The sequence below is a fragment of the Camelus bactrianus genome, chromosome 3 (genome assembly GCF_048773025.1).
Source record: "Camelus bactrianus isolate YW-2024 breed Bactrian camel chromosome 3, ASM4877302v1, whole genome shotgun sequence".
NCBI lineage: Eukaryota > Metazoa > Chordata > Mammalia > Artiodactyla > Camelidae > Camelus > Camelus bactrianus.
In genome coordinates, this window is record NC_133541.1 from 37,474,578 (window position 1) to 37,496,315 (window position 21,738).

The window sequence follows — 21,738 nt, forward strand, 5'->3', positions numbered from 1 at the left end:
CACTTATCAATCATAAAACAATGTTTGTGTAATTACTGAATGCCTGTGTCTGCCATTAGACGGGCAAACTCCAGGAGACATAATTTGTCTATTTTTCTTATCCCATCCCTAACATCATGCCAGATACACAGTGGGTTTTCAATAAATATTTGTTAGACGCATATTTCAGTAAGAACTACAAGCTAACAAGTTAAGCAGAACAAAACAGCTGTAACTGTTCATCTTTTGAAATCTGCTGTTATAGTGTCCTGTTCATCTGCAGCCGGAATCTGCAATCTCCTCGTTATTAAACCACACTGCACAGTAAGCAAAAGTGCACTGCTGCAGTAAAGACCGCTGATAATTTTACAATAGATTATACCTATATTCGGTCTGTAAGTGCTGAAATTCTTAAGTACTGTTTTTTCCATAACACGCGGAAACACTACATCGTGGCTGAAATTGTCTGAGGAGCAGATAGAAAATGCGTCTGGCTCCAGCAGGTTAATAACTCCATACACTACTCTGCATTCACCTTGCTAGTTTAGATGATGGCTCAGAATTGATCCCTGCTAAAACAGGAGCTAATGCAATTTTCGTTTTCTTTTCAGGAGAAAAAGTGGAGGTTGGGTGCCAGAGGCCAGTCTAAAACAGGTTTACGGTCGGAACCCTGGAGGCCCAAACAGCTTACACTGATTTAAACAATGCTACCCAGCGGCTTCAGGTGTGGGAGATACAAATTTTAAGGGTCCGCCCAGGTGCGAAGGCTTCTCCCTCGAACTAGCAGCCACCGGCTCGAGAGAGAGCCCGGGGCCGACCGCTCGTACCTTGCTTGACTCTGGGCTCCCTGGTGCTGGCAGAGGCAGCGGGGGACGGCCTGGCCACAGGCTTCTTGTTTTGGGCCTCCCCGGCAGCTCCTGCCTCGGCGGATTTGGCTCTGGAAGCAGAGACGGCGGCCCGGACAGCCGCAGCCCCCGGCGCCTTATGTTTCTTGTTCTTGCCCATGTTGGAGCTACGGCAGAAGATTCCTCCAAGTCCAAGTCCCGGAACAGCTCCCGCACCGCTTCCTAGAGCGCTTCACATTCCCCGGGTCCCACGCCGCCACCGCGCGTCCTCCATCCGGGCTTCTCGGGCCTAGAAGACCGCAGCTTCGCAATTGGTCCAGATCACCAAGGTCCCGCCTTCTCACCGTCCCTGTAGGTGTCTGCTGTGTGCCGGCATCCTTGCTGCATACTCTCTTTAGCCACGGAGCTGCCCATCTACTAATGTTTGGAGAGAAAAGAAAAGATCGGAGGAGAAAAAGAAGGGAAGGAAGAACCCTCGGCCGCCGTGTGATTTGACTAATTTTGTCTCCCACGGGCCCCTGTTGAGGCTTCCTTTGGCGTCACTGGCGGTGCGGTCGCGGAGCATCGTGGGTAGGAGGGAGATTAGGTCTCACAGCTCCGGAAGATGGCGGACGCTTTCGGGGATGAGCTCTTCAGCGTGTTCGAGGACGACTCGACCGCTGCGCCCGGAACCAAAAAAGACAAAGAAAAGGAGAAAGGGAGGTGGAAGGGGCCATCAGGGTCTGCAGAAAAGACTGGGTAAGGATGATATCCAAGGTATCTTTTTTCCATCTCTCAGTGCTGGGGAAGGAAAACCCGATCCTCTTTTGAAGACCACGAGAAAGTGGGGAGTACTTGAGTGGCGTAAGAAGTGAAGGAGTTTAAGAAAAATATTGAAGAGGGTGGAAGAATGTTGGTTTGAGGAAACGGGGTTTTGGTGTTGCCCGTTTGGCCGCAGGCAGCATGAGCTTCTGACGCGGCATTTCCCTTTCGTTAGGCGGGAGTCTACCCCTGTCTGCGCGGTGGAGTCGTGAGGGCAGATAAGCTATTTTTTAGCTTCTGTACCCCTAACACCAGAATAATACCCAGGCCAGAGCCTTTAATACACAAAACGAACGATCAGTAGAGTAAAGGGTTAAGCAGCTTAGAAAAAGTGACTTGGATTGATTTGGAGAGGACATGGCAAGGACCAACAGAAGGTAGAGAAATTTAATCTCCATGCTCCAGTTTTTTTTGCCTATAATAAATGCTAACTACTACGTTTTTGTGAGGATTAAATGAGATAAAGTGCCCAACTGTGCCCAGTACGTAATAAGTTCTTAAATGTTGGTTTTCTCTGAGTTTATTAAAAAGATTTTTTAAAAATTATTGGTTGCTAAACATACATAACCACTAAAAAGTGTACAGAATTGTTCATAGCAAAACAAGGAAAAACTACCACTTGAATTAAAAGGAAGATGATTCATTAATCATGAATAAAATTTACTATTGACATTGGGGGAGATACGCAAAAGATGCTTCAGTAAAATTAGACCTGATTTTGCTCTGAAGGAATTTTTAGTCAAGGTAAGCTGGTAGAACAGTTTAAAGAGTTAGTACAAGATTGAAATACAGTAAGCTGTATATAGAGTTAAGTGCTGTGAAAGTTAAAGAAAGAATATCTGTGATGTCTAGAGAGCCTTCATGGAAGAGGGTATTTTGGGCTAAGGAGGTGATTCTTTACTGCTGCTGAGAATTTTTTGAGTAGCACAAATTGAGCTCTAGGGAGTGTTTGCTTATGGACTACAAGAGGTAAAACAGAATATAAATTGGTTTTAGATTATGAAGGACCTTGAATAGCAAGCAGATGAGTTTTGATTTCATTTCAAAACCCTGGTGAACATTTTGTTTTTGTTTTGCTAACTTGGTGATTGGATAAGTAGAGTGATAGTTAAGGAAAATTAATTTGGCAGTGGTGGTCAGTGTATTAAAAGAGTAGAGACACTGATAGTAAAAGTAAATTAAAAAGTATTTAAGTTATCGAATTACGTGATTATGAGATCCTCAACTCAGGAGGTGGCAGCGGGAAGGAAAAGGAAAGCTATAAAATGTTGTGAAGGAAAAAACTGACAGGCCTTAATGTCAACAATGGAAAGGGGGTCAAAAGAGACATTTTGAATTTTAATGTCAGGGAGAAGAAAAATGGGAAATTTAGGGAAGATTTTGATTTAGAAATAAAATTAATTTGGCTTGAGACAGTGAAGTGATGGTAGTATATTGAAGTATCTGGACAATTTTTTTTATTTAAAAAATTTTATTGAAGTATAGTTGATTTACAATGTGTTAGTTTCTGGTGTACAACATTGTGGTTGAGTTTTACATAAATATTTATTCTTTTTCATTATAGGTTATTACAAGCTATTGAATATAGTTCCCTATGCTGTACAGTATGAGCTTGTGGTTTATCTGTTTTATATTTAGTAGTTTATATCTGCTAATCCCAAACTCCTGATTTATCCTTCCCCTCCTCTTACCCCTCTTCCCCTCTTGTAATCATAAGTTTGTTTTCTATGTCTGTGAGTCTCTTTCTGTTTTGTAAATAAGTTGTGTCATTTTTTTAGATTCCACATATAGGTGATATCATATATTTGTCTTTCTTTGTCTGATTTACATCATTTAGTATGATAATCTCTAGGTCCATCCATGTTGCCGTGAATGGCATTATTTCATTCTTTTTTATGGCTGAGTAGCACTCCATTGTGTGTGTGTGTGTGTGTGTGTGTGTGTGTGTGTGTGCGCGTGCGCATGCGCGTGCATGTATGTATGTGTATACCACAACTTCTTTATCCAGTCATCTGTTGATGGACATTTAGGTTGCTTCTGTGTCTTTGCTCTTGTAAATAGTGCTGCTGTGAACACTGGGGTGCATGTATTTTTTTGAATTAGAGTTTTCTCCAGATATATGCATTGGGCAGTTTTAATCTGTTGGGCAATTTTAATCTGAGTTTGGAGAAATAGGCAAACTGTAGGTATATATTTGGATGTTATTTGAATTGGTACTGCTTGAAGTAGAGATTCCTGTGAGAAAGTACAGTTATCCTACACGTAACATAAAGATTTGAAGGGTAGCAGGATAATTAGGAGTGTGAAATGTCACATAAGTAAGAATGAAACAGGAGAAAAAGTCTTTCTCATTGAGTTAGAGGCTGTAGTAGTTTTGGAGAACTTTTCAGGGAAAATGAGAACGGAGGACAGATTCTTTTTATTTTTTTCCAAACAGGAATATTTAATAATTGCTGTAGTTTGAATGGGGAACTATGAAGTTATGAAAACAATACATATATAATTTCCTACTGTGGTAAATACTTGGCTTTAAAATTACCAGGATAAAATTCACTTTGCAGTGTTATTTGGGGTAAGCTGTTTTCCACAGCCTTCCAAAGTTAAAATTTGTAGGATATAAAAAAATCTAATTTATATTTTAACTTTACTAGGAAATATGTGAACGTTAGAGAAGGGAAATACATAAGAAAGTGTAGATCATGACTAACTTAAGGGACTTTGTTTACTACCAACACTTCTAGCTAGACCTCTAGGTATTTTTCGGGAAAAATCCAATTTGGCTGATTCCAACTATCATACTATCAATTATTATTCTTATCATAATCTATATGTATCATGATTTTCATCTAATTTGTATAATACAAAGGAGGATGAATCATGGAACTTCAGAGGATCTTTTGTTATGTATTCAATATTCTAGGCTAAATAGATGCTCTTCAAAAAACTTTATATTATGAGAATTGTCTAGAGAGTGAGAATAATATGAAGAACTTCATGTATGCATAACTCAGCTTCAGTAGTATCAAGTCATGGTCAGTCTACCCCCACACCTCTTTTTTGTAAATCAAATGCTACTAATTATGTTATTTCTTCTTAAATATTTCAGTGTGCATCTCTTGTTGATAATAACTTTCTTTTCCAACATAACTGGCATGCCATTGTTATACCCAACAAAATTTACAGTAATTCCTTAATGTCATTGAATAGTCAGTCCAGGGTGAAATTTCCCCAGTTGTCTCAAAGGTATTTTCTTTTGTAGTTGGTTTATTTGAATCAGGATCCAGACAAAGCCCATATACTATATTGGTTGTTAAATCCTCTAAGTCTTTTATTTTACAACAGTGTCCCTCTTTTTTCCTTATGTCATTGATTTCTTTTGGAGGGGTGGATGAGAGACAAAACCAGCTCCTTTGTCCTATTATAGTTTCCCACATCATGAATTTGCTTCCTTATGCTGTCAATTAACTAGCGTCTCTACCCTCAAGTATTTACTGTAAACTGTTTTTATATCTAGAGCTGAACTGTCCTATGTGTATAGTCCCCCTTATCTGAGGGGAATAGATTTCAAGAGCCCCAGTGGATGCCTGAAACCATGGATAGTACCAAGTTGGTACCATACTATTTACAGTATGTTTTTTCCTATGCATGCATACTTACAATAATGCATAATTTGTAAATTAGGCATAGTAAGAGATCAATAATAACTAATAGTAAAATAAAACAATTACAACAATATACTACAATAAAAGTTATATAAATGTGGCTCCTCTGTCAAAATACCTTATTGTACAAATGTAATGCCTTTTCCATCTTAACTAAGTGCTTGTGCACTGTGGCTGTAACTTTTGCAGTTTGAGGTCCAGCAGCAAAACTAGCACAATTTCAAAGGATTCGTTCATACTGTAGATCTTAGCAACCTCAGCAATAGTTGTTTTCCTTCCTTTTTAAGTCAAGAACTTTCACCTTTTCACTTAAAGTAAGCACTTTATGGCTTCTCTCTGACACGTCAAATTGCTGGCATCACTACTTTTGTACTTTGGGGCCAATACTAAGTAAAAGAAGGGTTACTTGCACACAAGTGCTGCCGTAACATGACAGTGATCTGATAACCTAGACAGCCACTAAGTGACTAACGGGCTGGATACTGTGGGCAAAGGGATGATTCACGTCCCATGCAGAATGGAGCAGGAATGCAAAAAGAGTTCATCATGCTACTCAGAAAGGTGCCCAATTTAAAACTTATGAATTCTTTATCTCTGGAAGTTTCCATTTAATCTTTCTGGACATCAGTTGACCTTGCTTTCTGAGGCAAAAACTGCAGATAAGGGGGCAACTCTTGTAATATAGCTACTACCCACCTGTAGCTATTGAGCACTTAAACATAGCTAATCGTAATTGAGGTATGCTGTGAGTGTAAAATATACACCATATTTTGAAGATAATATAAACAATGTAAAATATCTCATTTTTATCTTGATGATATGCTGAAATAATATTTTATATGTTTTAGGCTAAATGAAATATATTAAAATTAGTTTCTTTTTAAACTATTTTAATGTTACTATAAATTTAAAATCACATAGGTAGTTGGCATGTATATATCTTGGACAGCGCCGATGTAGAGGCTTGATTAGATTCAGGTTCAATTGTTTAGATAAGGATACAGTTGAATACAGTATTAAAGAATGATAGAGGTCTTCTAATGGAAAGTATTCTATCATTAATTCAGGTTTAAAGCTTCTCAAAGGTATAGGAACTATATGTTTCTTTGTTTTATAGTTGTCACTGACTCCTCGCAGGTTTTAATTACCATAATTTGGTTGATGCTTACTAATTCAGACGTAGAATAATAAAATTTTAGAATTAGAGGGATCTTAGTTATCATCCAAATGTCTTATTTTACTGAGGCCCAAGGATATTGATGGCTTGTCCGAAGGAGTAATGTAAGTAATATGGAACAAATATGAATATCTATTCCACTAAATTGGTAATGAGAGGATTTACAAATTTCAGGTTTTGCTAAACATCAAAAAATAAATTTCATTATGGAAGTGTTCAAACATATAGAGCAATACTACTATTTGTTACTCTTTTTAAAAAATGTCTATTGAAATAAAACATATAAAGAAAAGTGGGAAAGTCATGGGATGAATTTTTATAGCGTGAACATGCCAATGTTACCGTCATTCAGGACAAAAAAATAGAATATTGCATAAAATCTTGTTTTTCTCCAGAGCAGTGACCAGTCTGATAACCCACGTATGTTAGTTTTTTTCTGTTTGTAAATATAATGTAAATAGATTCAAACACAATATGTTTTTTTATGTCTGGCTTTTGCTCAACATGTTTGTAAAATTCGTGACTGTACCTCTAGCAGTACTTCTCAAAGTATGATTGAATTTTGGTGTGGAATTAGAGGAATATTCACAATTATCTGAAAAGTCTGCTTTTTTTCAGCCGTATATCTGTTTGAGACTGGATTTTTCTTCATATACTTCAGCTAAAAAGTGTATCACAACAAGTTGAATGTAGAAACATATGAGAGTCCAGCTGCCCTTTATGAAGCCACATTAAAAAGTCTTGCAAAAATATAAAACAATGCCACTCTTCTCATTAAAAAATTATTTTTCTAAAGTACTTTTTTTAATAGAAGGTGTTAATTTATGTTAACTTCTAATAGTTTTATTATTGCCATTTTTAAATGGGTAAGTAAATTAAAATTGTTTTCAATTTTAATGTTTAATATGGTAGGTATCAATAATGGAACTACATAAACAAAATTCATTGGAATTTTCAATAATTTTTAGACTGGAAAAGGATTCTGAGATCAAAAATTTAAGAGCCACTGATCTCGTATAGTCTGCTTTCATTTACATTTTCATGATAATTAATGGTTTTTGAGTTCCTTTCCATATGCTTATTGACCATTTGAATATCTCTTTTAAAGTGCCTGTTCAAGTCTTTTACTCATTTTTAAATTGTTTTGTCTTTTTTTTTAATTTGTAGCCTTCACCTCCAGTATTTTAGAAATGTATGCCTTTTGTGAGTTATATGTGTGTTTTCTCCCACTCCTTACTCCCCTAAAGGTACCTTTTGATTTACATAAAAACTTTCTTTTAATATTTTTTTTAAGTTGAAGTATTGTTGATTTATAATTGTTGATATATAACAATTACAATGTTGTTATAATTGTTGAAATGTTAGTTTCAGGTGTACAGCAAAATGATTCAGTTATATATATATTTATATTTTTCAAATTCTTTTCCATTATAGATTGTTACAAAATATTGAATATAGTTCCCCATGCTATACAGTAGGTTCTTGTTTATTTATATATAGTAGTGTATATCAGTTAATCCCCAAATCCTAATTTATCCCTGTCCCCCACATCCCCTTTTTACTTTTTGGTAACCGTAAGTTTGTCTTCTATGTCTGTGAATCTGTATTCAATCTTCAGAAATTCTTAGTTTCTTAGTTTTACTGTAGTCCAATTTGTCAAACTTAACTTTTTGGTTGATAATTGTATGTCATGTTTAATAAAACAAAGATAATTTTCTTATTTTATTTTCTTGAGGCTTTCTTGTTTTTGTCTTTCACAATTATATCTAATATCCATATTGATTTTTGTGTATAATGAGGGTAGGGGTCAGGTTGAATTCCCCTTTGGCTATCCAGTCCACGAAGCACCATTTATCATTACTTTCAACCAGTGAATTCAACCACACAAAACAATTTTCTCTCAAATAGTAATGTCACGTCATTAGAGAAAGCATTAAATGTTTATTAAAGGAGCACATGTAAATGTCTAGCCGTATTTCACAATTTTAAGAGTATTATGTTAATAGTTATGTTAACGTGGGTTGCAAAATATTTTTAAAACAATTTCCAAGGAAATATGAAATGAGAAAGGAGTAGTGCTCAGTTTCATTAGTTAAGATTATGGTATTCTGAGCTTTAACCAATTTGATTTGTAACATCTCTTTATATGCGTTTTTCTGTTAAGAGTGTATATTATATTTAGAATAATATTTTATGAAGTCACCAGGAAGAAGTGATACTGTGAAATTCATTCTAAACTGTTTACTTTTCAGAAAACATTTTGATGGTAAACTACAATCTGAGTCAACTAACATTGGAAAAACCAAGAGAGATGCAGACTTCGAGGGCACAGATGAACCCTTTTTTGGAAAGAAATCCAGGGTAGAAGAGTCAGTAACGGAAGACTTAAGGTAAATATTAGTAACTCTTAAGTTAGGTGGTTGCCTGAAGTTTTGAAAATTGCTTATATATTGTTATATAGTTAAAGTATTTACTGAATTAGAGAAATGGAGATAAATATTCTTTATTTTATTTATACTCATTCAAACATATAAATGTAGAACATTTATTTAAGTTTGAGGAAATGGAAAACAATATAGAAAAGATTCATCTTTTAGTACTTTAGAATCCAATTTTAATAAAGAATCTTGAAGCCTGATTTTGTTAAAAAAGAGATGACACATTTCCTTTATTTGTTAATGTCCCAAGAAGAGGATCACTAGAAGAGTGGGATAAAAGGAAAGAATGAAACTGATCCAATGGAAGGAATAAGTGAGAAGGAACATTAGGAGGAATTAGATTTTCACTATTGCTTGTAGCAGTAGAGTGGTTATAAATCTCAAGAGTCAGTGAGGGAGACCCATAAATATCTGTGTCTGAAATAGCTGGTATCTCTCTGATTTTGAAAGTTGGAACTTTCTGGAAATTCATGCCCATTTCTTAGGTTGACCTGGTTCCTATTGTAGTGATGATCATAACTGCTTTTCCCTTCTTTGCCATATTCTAGCTTGGCACTAGGAGGAAGAATTTATTCCTTTTTTCTTTTAACCAGTTAGCTGTTGTAGCTAGCAAAAGTAGCTACTGTAACTGGTGGTAGATATGTCACTGTGATATTTAAGATGCACCATTTGTCCAAGCTAGTGGAATAGGTTACAAAATAATATTGACAATTTAAAATCATTGTTGCTTACTATAGTAACCCTTGGGTTTTATCCAAAGTATGGTTATTGATTTAAAGTAAAAATCGAATGTATAATCAATAAGAGAATGAAGAATCTAGTGCAGAAATTCATCTGTTTTGTCTCAGCTTAGCCACAGTCATGTTCCTTCAGAGTCCAAACAGAGAACCTAAATAAGTGTAATTTAGGATTTTGATGCAAATAGGGAGCACTTCTATAGATTATAGAAAAATTTGTACTAGGGTAGTTTATTTTATACTTCCTATCATGTAATGGTTTTAATAAACAGCTTACTGTTTTGAAGTAGTGAAAATGTGTTGGAGAGGTACTTTATTCAAAATAGTTAGTGAAACTAAGCTGACATAATTCTTTGAATTATCCACTTGGAGTCTGTTTGTTTTGTATTTGTAATAAAAGATGCTAACTGACCATTTTGAATTCTCGGTGTATCTAATTCTCAGTAATTTATTTTAGTGTAATTTAAACTTTTTTTTTTTTTTAGTTTGGCAGACTTGATGCCCAGGGTCAAGGTACAATCAGTTGAAACTGTTGAGGGGTGTACACATGAGGTAAGCACAAACAGTACATAGTAAATTGGTGTTATAAACGGGATTTTGATTTGAACTATCTAGTATGACACTCAATAGGCAGTTTGTCCTTAAGGGCTTTGGAAGCAATAAGTAGTTTCTGTGAGATGCACATAGTATAGTGGAAGGAGCTGGGGCTTTGTAATCAAACCTCAGCTTAGATCCTGGCTCAGGACTTTTCCTAACTGTAGTCTTGGATAAATTTCTTAACCTCTTTGACATTGGTTTTTTAATTTGTTAATTTGAAATAATGGGATTTACATCATAGGATGGTTGTGAAGATTATGTAATAACATTAGGTTAAGTACCCAGCACAGAGTAGATGTTTATGTTCCCATGCTCCTAAAGTCATGTAGCAATGATGTTTTTAGGTCACGGTCTTTTTCAGGTATTGCTTTGATGACTGATATATTGTAGTTTCATTGTTCTGCCACAAGATGGTGGTCATTGATGGTTTGTGTAATTGCTTATCAGTGAGAGTTTATAAACATAAAGGACATAAGGAAACTGTAATACTAGTTTTTTCTATTAAGTCCTGTCTTTACCATGTAACCTTATAAGTTATTGTTACTGGTAGTTGGGAAATCTTATTAAAAAGCAGAGTAATTCCAAATTAACAAAAATTGCTTTTAATGTAGATTTAGAACCTTATATTTTATTTAAAAAATTTTCTTTTAGTTGAAGTACAGTCAGTTACAGTGTGTCAATTTCTGGTGTATAGCACAATGTCCCAGTCATACATATACATACATGTATTTGTTTTCATATTCTTTTTCTTTAAAGGTTATTACAAGATATTGAATATAGTTCTCTGTGCTATACAGAAGAAACCTTTTTAAAATCTATTTTTATATATAGTAGCTAACATGTGCATATCTCAAACTCCCAAATTTATCCCTTCCCACTCCCTTTCCTCGGTAACCATAAGATTGTTTACTATGTCTGTTTATTTCTGTTCTGTGGATGAGTTCACAGTGTCTGGAACCTTACTTTTAAAAATAACTGTTTTTCTACTTGAAAGTTCTTTGTCTTCCTTTAGAATAGCACTTAGTTTGGCAAGTATAATATCCATGTGATCATTTAATGCTTATGTTAGACCCTATTTGATGCTGTTGTCTTAAAATGATGGCAAAAAAAACCCCAAACACACAATTTTGCTCTCAAGAGGTCAAAAGTTCTGTCTTCCTTCATGATTATCCTCAAGCCCTCCATTCTGTTATCTCCTCTCACTTTTTTAGCAAGTAACTTTACCTTTTACTTTATCTAGAGGTTTGAGGATATCAAGTTGGAGTTACATCCACTCAGAGGAAAAGGTTCTGCCTTGTTTAGACTAAGGACGGTTTCTCTGTCACTGTTCTTGGTTGTATCTTATCCTGCCTACACAAGATTTGGATTATTCCACTTTCCCTTAACTGTTTCTAGTGTCTCCTTTTCTCTGTTTGCCCTTTCCTAACATATGCATATTCAAAAGTTTCTCTTTTTGTAGGTTGCTTTTTAGCCTCTGTATTGTTTTTCTTCCTCCTCATTGTAGTCATTCATTCAGCATGTATCTTTTGGGTGCCAGGTACATTTTATTATTCACTGAATATAAAGAGATAAATAGAAAAGATATGGTCTCTTTTCAGAGTTGATATTGAGTGCTCTGCTTGGAACATCCCTGCTAACTTTCCATTCATCTTTTAACCTACCACAATTAGACTTCTTCTCTCTCCATTTCTTTCAAACTGCTCTGGCAAAAATCACCAATAACTAATTGCTAAGTCTGTTTGACTCTGTTACTCTGCTGGTTTTCTATTTGTCTGACTCCTTAAGGGCATCATCTTGATTGTAACTGAACTGCAAATTTACTGAAGTCTTTCATTATTTCTAAGACAGCTAATCTTGTTGTTCTTGTTGTTGTTGGTTTTTTTTTAGGGGGAGGTAGTTAGTATTTTAGGTATTTAGGTGTTTTTAGGTAGTAAATTAGGTATTATTGGAGGAGATACTGGGTATTGAACCCAGGACCTCGCGTATGCAAAGTATGAGCTCTGCCACTTGAGCTACACTTTCCCCCAAAACAGCTAATCTTATCTCATTTTGGTTTGCTGAAGTTTTGCTCTTAGAAATTATTTCTAATTTCTGTGTGTACTTTACTTTGCCTCTGTTCATTATTTATATACTAACTGGCTTAAGTCTTGGAAATTTAGATATATTGTGAATTGCTCTCTAGTTGTTAATCTTCACTAGAGAAAAATTAGTTTCCCGTTCCAGGAAATAAGAGTATCATTTTATTCCGTATAGTTTTCTTTCATATAGTGACATCCCTTTTTATGTTCATTCAGCTTTTTTGAGCACTTATTAATATCAAGTAATATATTAGATGTAGAAAATACAAAGATAGCTGAGATAAGTCCTAAACCTCAATAAACAATCTATTCAGGGAGGTAGTGTTAAAAGGTTTAATTATGTTACTATTAGATAAACACTAGTAGAAGTTTTTTGAATGTTCTGGCTTTTTGCATTTTGCTTTGTTTCTAAATGTAGTTATTTATCTTTACAGTGTCTAGACTGTAAGACTGTCTGAAACACTCTAGTTTATCACTGCTGTTTTTTAAATCATCATTGATTATGGAATGCTGGATGCATCAATTCTCAAATAGTAAATAGATTTTTTTTTTTTTAAACATCAGGTTGCTCTTCCTGCAGATGAAGATTATCTACCACTTAAACCTCGAGTTGGAAAAGCTGCAAAGGTCTGTATTTGAGGCACTACAGTGTACAGTTTTGTGAGTCTCTTTTCCTTAAAAATCTTAAACTCCTTCAAATGAGATTTTTATACTTTCTCAATGTATATGTACTAAGAAGAAGCCACCTGTAATCAAATATGGTGAGAACCAAATTAATAAACTTACCATGCTGAAAACCAAACATCATATAAGATTTTTAAAAATTAAAATGATTCTCAACCTTTCTAAAGAATCTAATGAAAATTATCAGTCTTTCTCTACAAAAAAAAATGCATGTGTACAATAAGTTTTGCATATAGTTTTTGTAGTTTAGCTTAAAGCTTCTAATGAAACTTAAACTTAGGTGGATTTTGAAGCCCTAACAGACCATAAATGATTAATATAAATGTTTCAAGTCATTTTCTCTAAGTAAAAAAGTCAGTATGATAGAGTAAGCATGAGCTCTTAAAGTCTAATAGATGTATTATTCTGCCTCTGCTGAGTGAACTTCATTGAGGAGTTGACTTTTCAGAGCCTTAGAGTTTCCATCTGTGAAAGGAAATAATACCTAAAATAATACCTACATTAGGGGTTGCTGTGAGGATTAATAATAATATGTGGGAAATGTGTTGCACAGTGATTACCATAAAGCATATTCTTGATAAATGGTAATGATTATTGTGTTGTAATAAACATGATCTATATATGTAAGCCTAATATAATGATTGAAAGATTAGACTGCAGAAATAACTTATGCTGTCTGGTTAAAGATTTTTTTTTTAATCTTCCTAATTTTTGTTAGTGGGTAGCATATTTCCTAAATAGACTCATAAAGAAATGCTCCCAGAATGCTTCTAGGGATAGTATCTCTTGATTTTAAGTGTGATCTAATCTGGCTAGGTATCTTCATGCAGATATTATTTTGTTTTTATAGGAATACCCATTCATTCTTGATGCTTTTCAAAGAGAAGCCATTCAGTGTGTTGATAATAATCAGTCTGTTTTAGTATCTGCACATACATCAGCAGGAAAAACTGTATGCGCTGAGTGAGTAGCTTTCTTGTTAAATGAAATTTTAGGACTGTTAATATTTGCTTTATACATTTGGGTGCTCCTATGTTGGGTGCATAAATATTTACAGATGTTATATCCTCTTATTGGACTGACCCCTTTATCATTATGTGATGCCCTTCTTTGTCTCTTGTCACAGTCTTTGTTTTAAAGTCTGTTTTGTTTATATATAAATGTATCTACCACTGCTTTATTTTAGTTTCCATTTGGGTGGAATGTCCTTTTCTATCCCTTTACTTTCATACTGTGTGTCCTTTAGAGTGAGTCTCTTGTAGGCACCATATAGCTAGGTCTTGTTTTTTTAATCCATTCAGCCACTCTATGTCTTTTGATTGGAGAATTTAGTCCATTTACATTTTATCGTTGATAGATGTGTACTTACTGCCATTTTAATTGTTTTCTGACTGTTTTGTATTTTTTCTCTGTTCCTTCTTACTCTCTTCCTGTATAGTTCAAAATGACATTTTAAAATAACTGTTTCTTATCTTACTCTCTAAAAGTTTGTATTTTTTCTGTTTGATTTCTGTAAGTAAATTTAGACTATTTCCTTCTACTTTGGGCTTCGTTTGCTCTTTTTCTAGTTTTTTAAATGCAGAAAGATGAGATCATTGGTTTGAGACCTTTCTTTTTCTAATACAGTTATTTAGTGCTGTAAATTTCCCTTTAATATTGCTATAGTTGTATTACAAATTTTATTATGTTTGATTTGATATGTTTGGGAAATGTTTTTGATATAATTTGATATGTTTTAATGTTATGTTTGAGCCATATTTTTATTTAAAATTGTATCATGATTCACTGAGGCTATGTTCATTTTTTGTGTTTCATCTCAGGTGTTTCCTAATGCCATATCTTCAGGTTCATTAATCTTTGCTTCTGCATTACCTAATTTGTCATTAATTCCACTCAGTGCATTTTTCATCTCAGACATTATAGTTTTCCTTGCTAGAAGCTCATTTGTATGTGGGTGTGTTTAATGTTTTCTATATGTCTACTTAACTTTCCTCCACCTTCTTGAACGTATAGAATACAGTTTAAAAACGTTTTAAATGTTCTTGTAACTACTTCTTTCATCTGTGTTTTTTCCTCATCTGTTTTAATTAATTGACTTTTCCTTTCATTGTAAGTTAGTATTTTCCTGCTTCTTTGCATACTGCTTTGATGGGATGTTTGGCCATTTTTAATTTTATCACTGACTTTTGGCTGTTTAGTTATGATGTGACTTTACATAGTTCTTTTCATGTTTCTTATGCTGGAGTTTGTTGGCCTTCTCAGTTTCATAGGTTTATTAGTTTTCATCAAACTGAAAAAATTTCAGCCCCTTTTACTTCAGATATTCCGTCTTCTAGTACTTTGGGGACTTCAGTTTTACTAAAACCTGCCACTTTAAGTTGTTTCACAGCCTACTCTTATTATTTATTTTTTGGTGGTGATTCTCTGTGTTTCATTTTGGTGATTATTCTTTGTATTTCATTTCTTAAAAGACTTTAAGTTTATTCATCTTTTTTTCTGCAGTGTTTAATCCACTTTTAATCTTGTCCAGTGTATTTCATCTCAGATTTGGATTTTTTATCTCTCAAAGTTTGATTTGGGTCTTTTAATATTTTCCATGTTTATTAATATACTATTTAATCTTCAATCTTCTTGAATATATAGAATATAGTTACACTAAAGTAGTAGCTTTCAGTGTCCTTGTTTACTTAAGTCTATCTTCTGTCTCATTTTTGGATATATTTTTATTTATTTATTTTCTTACTCCTTATTGTAAGGTGTATTTTCCTCCTTGTTTGCTTATCTGTTTTTGTTTTTTTTTTTAATTACCTGACAAGATATTGTGAATTTTACCTTCTTGGGTGATGAATGTTTTTCATTTGTCTTAATACTCTTGAGCTTTGTTCTGGAATATTGTTACTTGGGGGAAAAAATACAGTCCTTTCAAGGGTTGCTTTTATGATGATTAAATGCAGTATTTAGTTGGCTAATTTTCCCCACTATTTAATTAATATACTTGTTGGTATTCTAGTCCGTATCTTGTGAATTATGAGTTTTTCCACTGTGGCTGGTGGGAACCGGAATTACTTCCAGCCCTGTGTAAGATTTGCTCATTTTCAGCTCTGCTCCATTTAATTGGTTTTCACCTGGCCTCAGGTAGTTTCCTAACATTTATTCATTGATTATTACTTACTTGAAGTCATGGAAATGCTCGACAGATATTTGGAGCTCTCCCTCTGTCCAGCTCTCTCCTCTCTGGTTATTTTTCATTGCAGTCTAGCTACCTTGGCCTCCCCAGACTCCCACCTCTGTCTGCTTAACTTAGAGAAACATCTAGGGTCCACCTCCTGGAACTGTGGCTTGGAAACTCTGTGGACAATAATCTGGGATTGCCTTATTTGCTTCGCCCTTCTCAGGGATTACTATGCTTGTATCCTGTGTCTGAAATCATTGTTTGTGTATTTTGTTCTATTTTATAGTTATTTCAGGTGGATAGGTAAAGCCAGTCCCTGTTACTACATCTTGGATATAAGTGAATGTTTTCCACATTATTATTAATGTGTGTTCTGTATCACTACAGTAGTTCACATATCTAATTTGTAAATAAGTATGCATATTATCTCTGTTTTAAATTTTTTGATGTCTTTTCTTCTAAAATGTATTTTAAAACCATGTTTCTGGAGTCTTGCTACTCAAAATATTGTCCTGGACCAGATACATGAGTATTACCTCAGAACTTGTTAGGCAGAATCTTAGGCCCCACCCCAGTGAACAACTGAATCATACATAATCTGTATTTTAACAAGATTACCTGGTGATGCATATGTCCATTAAAGTTTGAGAGGATCTGGGCCATTCTGAAAGTGGATTGTGCTCTTTGACATGGATGGGATTTTGCAGTCTGTTGGTAGATTGACTTTGTGGGTTAACTTTTTTTCTTGACGTATGCAGCTGTCACCACTATCTAGTTCCCAAGCATCTTCACTGTGGCCGAAAGAAACCCTGTACCCATTAAACAGTCATTCCCCATTCCCTTACCCCCAGTTCTTTTCAGCCACCAATCGCTTTCTGTTTGTATGAATTTCCTTTCTCTGGGCATTTCATATAAATTAAATCAGACAATATGTGACCTCTTCTTTCTGTCTCATTTCACTAAGCATGTTTTTTAAGGTTCATCCATGTTGTAGCATCTATTAGAGCTGAATTTCTTTTTATGATTGATTAATGTTGTGTTGTATAGATATATCACATTTTGTTTATCCATTTGTCAATTTATGGCAGGGATGAGTGTTTCCGATTTTTTGCCTATTATGAATGATGCTGTTGGAAATGTACAAGTTTTTGTTTGAAAACATGTTTTTATTTCTTTTAAGTACCTAAGAGTAGTTACTGGATGATGTTTAATTCTATGTGTAACTTTTTGAAGAGTCACCAAACTGTTTTCCACAGCAGCCTTATCATTTTATATTCCCATCAGCATTGTGTGACGTTTTCAATTGTTTCGTATCCTAACACTTGTTATTACCTTTTTTTTTAAAGCTGGTTACATAATGAATTTATTGTACAATTTTTTTTAACAACAAAAACATTTTTTTAACATGGATTTTTAGCCTAGTAGAAGTTAGTCAGAATAATACAAAACATTCTTCAAGATGAACAAATTAGGTTTCTGCAAAGAAATCCAGAAAGAAAAAACATAATGTTAATATTTCTAAGCAAGATTAAGGGTCTGTGGATATTAGTAAAACTGTTTCTTATGTGCATTGTTTCTGATTTCTGATAATCTGAAGTTTTATTTTATTATTTTTAAATTATTTTTTCTTCCTGTTTTATTGAGGTGTACTTAATGTACAGCACTGTTTAAGGTATACAGCATAGTGGATTTGCGTGCATCATTCATCTTTATCCATTCATGTATTGATTATCACAATAAGTTTGGTGAACATCCATCATTTCATACAGATACAGAATTAAAGAAATAGAAAATAATTTTTTCTTGTTATGAGAATTCTTAGGATTTATTTCCTTAACAGCTTTCATATATAACCTATAGCAGTGTTAATTATATTTGTCATGTTATACATTACATCCCCAGTACTTACTTATCTTATAACTGGAGTTTCTACTTTTTGACTATCTTCATCCAATTCCACTATCCCCCACCCCCTGCCTCTGATAACCACAGATCTGATCTCTTTTTCTGTAAGTTTGTTTTTGAAGTATAATTGACCTACAACATATGTTAATTCCTGGTACACAACATAGTGATTTGATATTTCTGTGCATTTCAAAATGGTCACCACAGTAAGTCTAGTTATGATACGTCACCACAAAAAGATATTACATAGTTACTAGACTATACTCCCCACACTGTATATTTCATACCCATGATTGATTTATTTTGCAACTGAAAGTTTGTACTTTTTAATCTCCCTCACTTGTTTCTTTTCCTCCTCTCACTACCCTCCCTTCTGGTAACCACCTATTTGTTACCTGTATCTATGACTCTATTTCTTTTTTGTTATGTTTGTTCATTTATTTTTAAGATTCCACATATATGGGGAAATTATACAGTATTTGTCTTTCTGTGGCTGACTTATTTCACATAGCACAATACCCTTTAGGTCCATATATATTTCACATGGCAAGATTTCATTCTCTGTTATGGCTGAGTAATATTCCATTGTGTGTGTGTGTGTGTGTGTGTGTACTTACCACATCTTTATCCATTCATCTATTGATGGGCACTTGGGTTGCTTCCATATATTGGCCGATGTAAATAATGTTGCAGTGAACATAGGGATGTACATATTTTTTTTAATTTAGTGTTTTTGTTTTCTTAGGATAAATACCCAGGAGTGGGATTACTGGGCCATATAGTATTTCTATTTTTAATTTTTTGAGGAATCTCCGTACTGTATTCCATACTGGCTGCACCAATTTGCTTTCCTACCAGCAGTACCCATTGGTTCTCTTTTCTCCATATCCTTGCCAACACATGTTATTTCTTGCCTTTTTGATAATGGCCATCCTGTCAGGTGTGAGTTTGATACCTCATTGTGGTTTTGATTTGCATTTCATTAATGACTAAAGATACTGAGCAGTTTTTCATATGCTTGTTGGCTATTTGTATGTTTTTGGAGGAATGACTGCTTAAGTCCATTGTCTGCTTATTCATTGGGTTGATTGTCTTGTTGGATTGTGATAGTTCTTTTGTATTCTGATACTGGCCCCTTGTCAGATATATGATTTGCAAACATGTTTTCCCCTTTTGTAGGTTATCTTTTCACTTTCTTGAGAGAGTCCTGTGAGATACAAGGACTTTAATTTGACAAAGTGCAATTCATCTGTTTTCTTTCGTTGCTTGTGTCGTCTTTAAGAAACCATTGCCTAATCCAAGGTCACAAAGATTTACAACTATATTTTCTTCCAAGATTTTTGTTATTTTAGCGGTTATATTAAGTCTTTGATTCATTTTGCTTTATTTTTTATATAATCTGTAAGGTAAGGGTCCAACTTCATTGTTTTCGCATGTGGATATCCTGTTGTCTCAGAACCATTTATTTAAAGGCTGTTTCTTCCCCTCAGTTTTGGCACCTTTTTAAAAATCAGTTTGAGTTAGGTTAACTTTTAATAATTTGTTACATTTTATTTCTCAATTATGGAAAAATTATAGCTTGCCTATTGAGCAGCTGTATTAGGTACTCTAACAGTGATCACCTAAAGAGTAAAGAAGATCGTAGAGAAAAAAATAGATAAAAATAGCACAACTCACCGTTTATCATTACCATTACTTTGGCATAATGGTGGAATATTTAATGAGTTATGGAATCTTGTTCTTTGGAATAGCAGGCCTGTCTGGTTGCTGTATATTAGTCCTTCCAGACCTTGGCTTAGGTGTAACTCAGAATTTTCCTCTTTGCAGCGAGGTTCGAGGAGTGAAGCTTTGGATCTTAGATTATCATTCTAATGGTATCAGCCAATTGCCAATAGTCTTCATCTGTTTCCCAGCTTCAAACATATTGTGGTCCTGTACTGCCCTAGTTTTATCCAATGGAGTAGATCTAATTTTTTACTGATCCACCTCTTTTCAGAAGGTGCTGAGGTCAGAAACTAGTTTCCTTCTAAGGCACAAATATAAAAGAGGTTTGACTGCTTTTAGTTCATTTATTTTATCTCACTTAGAAAAGTGTACAGTATGTTTGGTGCATTATCCATTTAAAGCCAACATACATAGTTGTTAGAATTCTGGGCATTAATATAACTTATTTTTCCTACAAAAGCAGGGAGATTTTCAGTACACGAAGTTTTCATATATATGCTGACATCTGCTCTGATACTCTGGGTTAAGAAACCATAAAGAGAAATTTAAGAAATTTACCAGGGTTATAGATACTTTTGAAAATCTGGTGAAGGCTCCTATGGAAAACAGTCTGATAGTTACTTAAAAAGTTAAACATAGAATTACTATATGACTCAGCAATTCCACTCTAGGTATATACTCCAAAGAATTGAAAACAGATACACAGATACTTGTACGTGAATGCTCATAGCAGCACTATTCAGAGTAATGGAAAAGTAGGAACAACCCAAAAGTCCATCAGTGGCTTAGTGGATAAATAATTTGTACAGTGCCTGTCTGTACAGTGAAATATTATTCAGCCATTAAAGCAATGAAATACTGATACATGCTACAATTTGGATGAAACTTTATGCTGAGTAAAAGCCAGACCCGATAGGTCACATTGTATGATGCCATTTGTGTGAAATAGCCCATGTGATCTCATTTATGTGAACTATCCCAGTTGGATAAATCCCTTAGAGACAGAAAACAGATTGGTGGATGCCAGAGAATGTTGAGAGGAGGGGAACAAAAAGTAACTGCTTAATGGGAATGGGGTTTTTGAGAGGATGAGAATTATGTTTCAGAACCAGGTAGAGGTGGTCGTTGCACAACATAGTGAATAAAATTCTACTGAATCGTACACTTTAAAATGGTTAATTTTATATTGTATGAATTTCACCTCAGTAAAAAAAACAAATCTGATGCGGTGTGTATTTGTATATACATACCAGATTTTATAATTTCAGGGAGTAGTTCACGGCTCTCAGAGATTTCCTCTAGGAATTCAGGGATTTAAGGTGAATTCCAACTTTAGCTGATAACTGTAGCAAGTATAACATTAGGTGCTAGGTTTAACATTGGTAGCAGATTGTTTATCTATGTGATTGAGTAGTTTTCTTGGTGTTGTTGGTTTTTTTATTCTATATAAAGCTTTTTTAAATAGCTTTATTATTATATAATTTACATACTATTAAATTCACACATTATAAGTGTATAGTTTGGTGAGTTTTAATAAATTTGTACAGTTGTGCAACCCTCACCAGTTTTAGACTTCCATACATACAGTATTTTGTGTTTGCATTCAACCTACCCATACCTCCAACCCTAGGCAAACACTGATCAGCTTTGTCTGTCTAGTTTTGCCTTTTTTAGATATTTTATATAAATGAAATCATGTAATATGGAATCTTTTCTGTCTTTTTTTTCCATTTTGTATAGTATTTTTGAGGTTCATTCACATTGTCAGTAGTTCTTTTTTTTATTGATAAGTAGTATATTTTATGGATACATGACATTTATTTAGTTGATAGACATTTGAATTGTTTTGTATTTTTGGACATCATGAGTAATTCTGATATAAACATTCATGTATAAATCTTTGTGTGGACATGTTTTCATTTCTCTTAGGTGCATACC

General features: G+C 34.2%; 2 protein-coding genes across 3 annotated transcripts in view; one reads left to right on the forward strand and one right to left on the reverse strand.

Moving 5' to 3' along the window:
- Positions 1-1,138, reverse strand: part of DHX29 (DExH-box helicase 29) — a 43,503-nt gene extending 42,365 nt beyond the window's left edge. The window contains exon 1 of the mRNA XM_010966282.3: positions 807-1,138. Coding sequence (XP_010964584.1) covers positions 807-984 — 178 coding nt within the window. The 5' untranslated portion in view covers positions 985-1,138. The remainder of the gene's footprint in view (positions 1-806) is intronic.
- Positions 1,139-1,278: 140 nt separating this feature from the next.
- The window catches only part of MTREX (Mtr4 exosome RNA helicase), an 81,020-nt gene continuing 60,560 nt past the window's right edge, over positions 1,279-21,738 (forward strand). For both annotated transcript variants that reach the window (XR_006728765.2, XM_010966283.3), the window contains exons 1-5: positions 1,279-1,562; positions 8,717-8,854; positions 10,125-10,191; positions 12,879-12,941; positions 13,849-13,961. Coding sequence is in view for 1 of the 2 variants with exons in the window: in XM_010966283.3 (XP_010964585.2) it covers positions 1,429-1,562; positions 8,717-8,854; positions 10,125-10,191; positions 12,879-12,941; positions 13,849-13,961 (515 nt within the window). In the remaining variant the exon portion in view is untranslated. The remainder of the gene's footprint in view (positions 1,563-8,716; positions 8,855-10,124; positions 10,192-12,878; positions 12,942-13,848; positions 13,962-21,738) is intronic.